Here is an 8,651-nt window from a genome sequence, read left to right on the forward strand (position 1 = left end):
TAAGATTTCGCGGGGGGGGGGGGGGGGGGCTTAAGCCCGAAATCTTACTGGCAATTTTGATGTTTCCTTTGAATGTGTCGATGAACAACGCTTGGCAGTTGCATAAATTGGCCAAACTATCTTCTATGGTTTACTCATCAAGTTTGCTTGACATATTTAGAAAAATACTCGCAGCGACTCAGTATGGGAAGACCTCCAAGAAGTGTAAGATCAGTTGAAAGCAGAGTGACATTACAAGTACGTTACAGTGGTCTCCATCATGAAATAGTAAGAAACACTAAACAATCCAGGTGTGCTCAGTGGAGATAGAACGCAAGAATGCAGTGTTCTAAGTGTAAAGTTGGTCTCCATATCGACTGTTCACTCTTATTTCATACGAAGTAGGTACTGCCCACTGTAAAATGTAAATCTGGTACAAAATATTCGAAAATATGCTTCATTTATAAAAATAAAATCGAAAATACATATTCAAATTTCATAATACAATTCTTTGATCTTCCTCTTAAAATCAAGTGTACATCTGACACGGAATTATTAACCATCTCCTTGAACCCAAGTGTGCAAAACTCGGAAATTTCTTTCTCAGACTTCACCACTCCATTCAAATCCACTGCTCCCAATTGAGAACATTTCATTCTCACATTTCACTACCCCATTCGAACCCGCCGTTCCCAATTGGAAACAGGCAATTGCGCGCGCATAAAAAGCATGTGCACGCCAAAATCCTCAAAATATATTAAATGAGATCAGAATCAATGTTTTGAAAGAATTACGAAATTTTGAAACAAAAAAATAAACTGGGTTTAAAAAGTTAGTTACTGAATTCTCCATGTCTTTATCTGTGGGTGTGTCTGTTATTTGCGAATTTTTTAATCAAATTCGATAGAGCATCAAAAATTATCTGAGAAAGTGATGGAATTTTTCGCCTCACTCTTACCGTTTCCGAGATATTGACCAAAGTTCCGATTTTGGGAGATTTAGGGAGCCATATCTCGGGAACCATAAGTCATATAGAGATGATATTGGTGTTGATCAATACGTAAGATGATGAACATTTTGGTACCAAATAGTAACCGGTGGCTACTTGCCAACTGACCACCGTTCCTTCCCCAGATATTGGCCAAAAAAGTTCGGATTTCGGGAGATTTAAGGAGTCATATCTCAGGAGGTGATCTTCGTAAAACAACATATCATAGAACGTTTGAACAGAACTCTTAAACAAAACATGTGGAAAAAATGTAGTGCTAAAGTAAATTATAAATTGATAGATATGTTACAAGAATTCTTTAATGAGTATAATAATAAAGTACATAGAACAATTGGTATAATGCCTCTGGTGTAAATTCTCTATGTGAAACTCGAAGAAGAACTAACTTTCGTGGCCCTTCAAAATATGTTGTTTGTTGTCGATAATAATTGATAGTATTTAATTCGAATAATTAAAATAATTATTATCGCGATTGATGAAGTTCAATAAGCACTATGGAATTTATAATTCCGAAATTATTCATTGTTTTTGGAAATCAACCGAAATATGTTAGTAAGCTGTATTACTTCCCTTCAGAGCATTAAATAATAATAATAATAATAATAATAATAATAATAATAATAATAATAAATTCTGAAACAACAGTGTAATATTCTTTATAATTTTATTTTTTTGTTTTTCAGGTTTGAGCGAGTCTTGGGCCCATGTGCAGACATTTTGAAGAGGAATATTGAGCAGTATAATAGCTTCGTTTCACTTTCAGTGTAAAATGGATATTAGGAAAAATAAAAATAGCCAATTGAGGTGAAAAGAACACCTTTGTAACCTCATCAATTAATTGAGACTGTCTAGTTTCCTCTGCCGAAGGCAATTTAGTTTTAGCTTTGAGTTTCTCGTTGATTAACGTTCTGTGAGTTTGCTTTGATAAGAAATGAGAGAGAGATCTGTGTTCTTGTATTATTATTGTTATTACAATTATTTACTTTACTAAGTGATGTCATATAATTGATAATTAAAATGCTATATACACATGCATATAAATAAATTAATATTATATATCGATATAATAATGTACATTTTTCCTTTTGCTTTCAATGTATGTAATTTTATGTACAGTAAAGAAAAATAGAAGCTAAAAATTTGCCTTCCGTAAAATATAAAAGTTTGTTTGACTAGTACAAACAAGAAAAGTTGATGCCAATATTTCCTTTATTATGGATATTGTTATCATTATTTTGTAAGTCAAAAATTTTAAGAACAACAATAATATTGTTAAATTTATAAAGAGGAAAACGAGATATTCAGTTGATTATCTTCTTCGTATTAATTGTTACCTTTCTTTTCAGTGTCTTGGTAAGTAACACTGCTTGTTTGTTCCCCAAAACAACATGTAATACAATGTTGCAAGTCAATATTAACGTGAACTGTCAATATTAAAGTGTTGTTATCTTGCCTAGCCAATCAAACAACTGTTGTTTTTGATGAACAGATGTGAAGCACAAACTAATAGGTGTGGCTCAACTTTTTGTTTTAAAATAGGTTACTTTGTACATTATGTATACATGAAATTTGGATCTTTTGAGCTATTTTCGATCCTTTGATCATTTCTAAGTAAAAAGCTTTTGTTTTCGGAAGAGTAAATAGTTTATTCATAGCATGCTTTCCGTTTGTTTGAGGTATTCGTTTGGCTTTCGATATGAGATCTTTCAGTTTCTGTTAAAAGAAAACGTCGGACGAATTGTTGAGCTGGAAAAATTTTATTGTCAGTTTATTTGTATGTCATTCAGAATATTTTTTTCTGGTTTACCTTAAGACATTATTGATTTGATTTGTAAAAAGTATAATTAATGTCTGTAATTTTCTTTAAAAAAAAGTGCTATTCATCATTATTTCTGCTTTTGAACTTCTTAACTATTTTACTGTGCTGTTCATGAGTTCATTTTAGTTAGGTTTTGCAGCACAGTATGTAAAAAGTAAGTTAAGAATATTGGATTTACATTAGAAGATTTTGAATTTCTGAAAATAATACTTGATTCTCCTGAGAATTTTAAAGATAGTTACTTATAAATTGAGCTCTGATTCCGTTTTAATTACTAATAAATATAATTTTTGATTCCTATTTCTTTGTTGAATCAATGAAGACTCATACTTACGTTTTCTGTTTATTAATAGCAATTCAGAAATAAAGGGTCTATATGTTCAGATTAAATTTTTAGTTTACAATTTTTCTTATAGATACTATATACACAGTGGCGTATTTACGATTTTCTTTCGGGGGGGGCTTTGCTAACTTTCGGGGAGGGCTTTGCCTGAAAATGTGAAAATTCTGCAAGACATTTCATATACTTTACTATAGTAAGTAAGATTTCGGGGGGGGGCTTAAGCCCGGAAGCCCCCCCCCCCTAAATACGCCACTGTATATACATAATTTGCTAGTAGTTAAGACAGTATGTCATGTGTATTTTAAGTATAACTGCTTTATTATATGCTATGAATAAACACAAAAAACGGCAATTGATAATATAGTTTTTTTATATTTAGCATTCTGTAACTAATTAGCGAGTTCCCACATTATACCGTAATATAAATATAGAAGATAATAATATATTGATTTAACTAATAATATTTTTTGGGCTGTAATGTAATATGAGGAAAGAAATACGTGACTAAAAGATAAAAATGCCTTGTGTAAGTACACGTTCATTACTTAGATGAACAAGAAACCTGAAAAAAAATAAATAAAACTGATCTTATTGCAGAAAGAATAAGTAATATAAGGTCTTCTGCAAATACTGTATATCATAGAAGACTGCATCCGATAACTTTTCGACATAATGTTTCTTATAAGAAGAGGGGGGAAACAGAGCCCGCTGGTAGGGCAATCTTTTTATGTACTAAGATTTAAATTTATACTAATAATATTTATCTTTAGTATTTCGTTACCAATAAACACTTATTTAGCCTGATATAACAACATTTCAATTTATTTTTTAGTAAAGATAAGATATTACAATAGATAAAATCAATCTTATATACCTAACTGCTCCCACCTGCCTGGTTTTATATTACGTAGGTAAATTGTCAAGTAAGAAGGTAGCACATATGTACGGTGCTGAATTGTGTGTGTTGATGTTAGTTTCATTGCAGATGTGGGGTTTAAAAATTCCAATTAATGTATTTAAACAGAAAGATTTATATATATACAGATGAGTAATTTTATGTAGTGTAGATTTTGCAACTGAAACAGGGAAGAAAAAATTTCTTACTAATAACCAATGGCTTTTTAGGCGTAGAGATGTTACACACATACCTATTGGTTTATATAAATACAGTATGAGTATACAATCTAGAGAATGTGTATTATGTTAAGGAAAAAGTAACCTGAGATTATTAGAAACCATTGTTATTTGTTAGTGTAGAAACAAATGGACGAAATTTATTTTTTTTGTTGAAAAATTTATTGTATGTTGTGCTACCCGAAAATATAAGCATTATTTTCGTTTTCCTATTCTCGTGAAGAGAATTATTGTGTTTTAGTGTTTTTCAATAAAAACTCAAGTACACTTCCAATATAATTTGTTTTTGTTTCTTTTCCTATATTTGCATTATTCAATGTTACGGTTTTCAATGTTGGTAAGTTTCAAATATATATATATATATATATATATATATATACACTGCTCCACAAAACTTAAGCAACCCGAGAGAACATGGTAAAAGTAACGTGTGGGGCCCATTCAACACTGGTTAGTGGCATGCACATACACAGAGACACACAAGCAAGGCGAGCACCCACTCTATCGCATAAGCAGCATCGTTGCGAGCGCGGTGAACAACTTATGCCATGAGGCGTACACCACAGCCCAGTAGTGTCCGAGGCTCCAAGCATTGAGTTAGTGGTTCTTGTGTGGGGTACACACCTTGCAATGGCTGGTAGACGACATTTGAGTGACTTTGACCGCGGACGAATAATTGGGCGGTTGGAATTGGGCCGATCGCAAGTGGAAGTGGCGCAGGACTTCAACGTGAACAAAAGTGTTGTGTCGAGGCTGTGGAATCGCTTCCAAAATGGAGGTGAAGTCAGTAGACGTCATGGAGGAGGCCGTCCGAAGAAGACGTCGGCCGTCGAGGACCGATTTCTCACAATTTCTGTCAAACTTAACCGTCAAGCTTCATGCTATCAACTGGCCAATGAGTTGTTTCAGGCTACAGGACAACGCGTGAGTCGTGAAACTGTTCGTCGGCGGCTCAATAGAGCAGGACTGTATGCAAGAAGGCCTGCGCTGTGTGTGCCATTGAAACTGGAGCACAAACGTGCGCGTTACACATGGTGTCAGGAACATGTTGCATGGGGAGAACACCAGTGGGCGTGTGTCATGTTCTCCAATGAGTCGAGATTCAGCCTGTCGTTAGATTCTGGTCGGACTTTAGAGTGGAGAGAGCCAGGAGGACGCGATCATCCAAACTTCATTGCTAAACGGCCGTCCTATGACGGTGGTTCCATTATGGTGTGGAGTGGAATTATACTGAATGGGAAAACGGACCTCCATATTGTGCAACATGGCACTTTGACAGCACAACGGTACCGGGATGAAATTCTCAATACATATGTGTGCAGTTTCCGCGGAGCATCTGGCCCAGACTTCCTGTTCATGGATGACAATGCCCACCCACACCGTGCACATCTTGTGTCCGAGTATCTGGAGAGCGAAGACATTACGCGTATTGAATGGCCTGCATATTCGCCGGACTTGAATCCCATCGAGCATGTGTGGGATGCTCTTGGGCGGCGAATAGAGCAGCGCAATCTACCAGCACGCACTCTCCCTGACCTGCAAAGAGCTCTCCTCGAGGAGTGGCGCAAGACTTGATAAACACTCTGATTTGCAGCATGGAGGCCAGATGTCGTGCCTGTATAGCTATTTGTGGTGGTCACACGCTATATTGACTGCCTATGCCCTCGCACAATCCAGCTTCACCTGTTGTGGTATCGTTGTGCTGAACTTTTTGCTCACCCTGTACATCCTAACTGTATTGTTCGTCTTCACTTGTGTTGCATTGTGCATCTGGACCGCCTGTTTGTTCATTATACTTGGTCCAGTGATCGTGTCGTTTTATTTTCTGCCACTTTCTTCGAGTTGCTTAAGTTTTGTGGAGCAGTGTATATATATATATATATATATATATATATATATATATATATATATATATATATATATATATATATATATATATATATATATATATATATATATATGTGTGTGTGTGTGTGTGTGTGTGTGAAGGGTAAGGGGAAAATGGAGGAATGTCACAAAACTGCATTTTCGAATAACAGCGTTTTAATATTGAAAACTGCGTCCCAATGAATAGGGTTAGTCAAATCTTATGCCCCTTTTTACATGGACATTTCTGCATTTACGTATACATGGCACATAAGTCAAATAGTACCAAGAGTCACCAACAGATAGGACAAAGCACCCTTTAAAACGCACACATGGACATTCCTTTTTTCACCTTACCCTCCATGTATATATTCCATTCTTTGAAATTAAGCGTTTCGAATATTAGTATTTTTCAGATTTGTGGTTAGGACATTTTTTCGTCTGGAAGATCTATTTTCTGTTCCCGTGGTCCCATACGAGTTCGTGTGGTCTCGTGGTCTTGATTTTAAAAGGATCATTAAACCCCAAAGAACCCCTTATGTTATTTCATTAATACATCTACAAATACACACATTAACTGAGACACTCTTCAACCCACTAAGTTTTAGGCACAAATGTACTCACAGAAGGAATGAAATTTGTAGGTGTGTGAAATTAGCATTATATTACCTTGATCTGAACTTCAGCATTATATTACCTTGATCTGAACTTCGTGGTTTTTGAGGAAGTATATTTTGAGAATGAAAGCACATGTGTGGGGAACGTTTCTCATTAAGACAATGTACTGTTCATCCTTCCTCCCATTTATTCCGGGCAAATTTCTGAAATACGGTGTCAAAGTACTATTGTTGGCATTAAACTTTAAGGATTCTGCGATATTATGATTCTACAAAACGCGCAATAGTATATATTTTTCGCATATATATATATATATATATATATATATATATATATATATATATATATATATATATATATACACAGGGTGGTAGGTAACTCTACCGACAAACTTTGGGAGGCGATTCCTTATACGAAATGAAAGAAAAAAGTGTTAATGAACATGGGCCGGAAAATGACTCATTTCAGAGTTATGATCCATTGAAAATTCGAAAAATCATTTTTCAAAACCCCCTAACTTAGAAACTATAGGGCCTATCCCAAGCGATTTAAGGAATTATACAGGAACTGGTATACGCTCTATCTAAATATCCATGTTTCAGAATTCACCGGTACCAGCGAAACGAACGCACCATTAGTACTTAAAGGAGTATCCCTATACTTCAACTTCCTTTTCACAGTTCCTTTCACCGATAACGGAAGATGGTAAAACATGGATATTTAGGTAGATAACATACTAGTATATATATAGTATATGGTACATATATATAATTATTATTAAATTGCAGCTTTCTTTCATTTAATACTTCCATTCCGACTAAAATATAATATACTTGTCTGTGTTTGCTTGCTTTAACGAGAAGTTTTGACAATTCATATATGTTTGTTTTCACATTAAAAGTTGTAATATTCTGCATTAGGTCATAAATTCATTCATAATGTCCAATATATTGAATGTTTAGCAAATCCTAAAACTTTTACACTGATGAAAGCAGCAAAACAAAATGAAAAACAAACAAATGGAAAAAATTTGAATAAACATAAAATGGTAACATTAAATAAAAACATAATGGAATAAATATATTCTTACAGTAGGAATATTTCTTCTAGTTCTTTGCCTTTGGGTATGGTACTGTGTATTGAGGCGACATTGCCTCTTAGAACTGCCATATATATATATATATATGATTCTGAAACATGTAGTTTTTGATAGCGCACATATTGGTTCCTAAATGAAGTCGACTCGACTAGGTAGGTCCCATAGTTTTGGAGCTATGAACCTTTGAAGTTTTTTATTTTTATTTTTTCGGCAGCTATAACTCCGAAAGGAAGCATTTGTACACCCAAGTTGGTCTATACTTTTTGTCTTATCTTGGTGTCAGGAATCATCTCCCAAATGTTGTCGATGTGATTTTGAAGCAATATATATATATATATATATATATATATATATATATAGTTATTTATTTTCGAAGTTGTAAAACCTCTTCGTGAGTCATCCTAAATAGAAAACAGTGATGGTCAGTTTAGAGTGCTGCGGGTCAGGACAAAATAAAATTCATACTTAGAGGGTAAACAAATTAAAAATAAATATAGAACGATGGACATTTAAGAAATATTTATATTCTATTCTGTAAATCTTTGTTCCATTCTACGAATCCATCTTTTTATTTCACACGTCTAGACTAGTGTAATTTGGTAAGCCTAAGCCAGGAACACTTGAAAGTAACTGATTTTTTTTTAATGGACTTTGTACGAACGGCCTTACTTTGCAGAATGCCTGGTGGTGACAAAAAATTTTAAAAATATATATATATTTCCACATTTAAAAGTCAGTCTCTGATCAGGTAGCTCATATTATGGTGCCAGATACACTTTTCCTG

At 34.3% G+C, this 8,651-nt stretch overlaps 1 protein-coding gene across 4 annotated transcripts in view; it reads left to right on the forward strand.

Annotated features, from left to right (window-relative positions):
- Positions 1–4,563, forward strand: part of Pka-R1 (protein kinase, cAMP-dependent, regulatory subunit type 1) — a 311,550-nt gene extending 306,987 nt beyond the window's left edge. For all 4 annotated transcript variants that reach the window (XM_081750677.1, XM_081750680.1, XM_081750678.1 and 1 more), the window contains exon 7: positions 1,672–4,563. In XM_081750677.1, coding sequence (XP_081606803.1) covers positions 1,672–1,756 — 85 coding nt within the window. In that variant the 3' untranslated portion in view covers positions 1,757–4,563. The remainder of the gene's footprint in view (positions 1–1,671) is intronic.
- The last annotated feature ends 4,088 nt before the right edge of the window (positions 4,564–8,651 follow it).

Source organism: Thermobia domestica, chromosome 3 (assembly GCF_964235325.1).
Source record: "Thermobia domestica chromosome 3, izTheDome1.hap1.1, whole genome shotgun sequence".
Taxonomy (NCBI): domain Eukaryota; kingdom Metazoa; phylum Arthropoda; class Insecta; order Zygentoma; family Lepismatidae; genus Thermobia; species Thermobia domestica.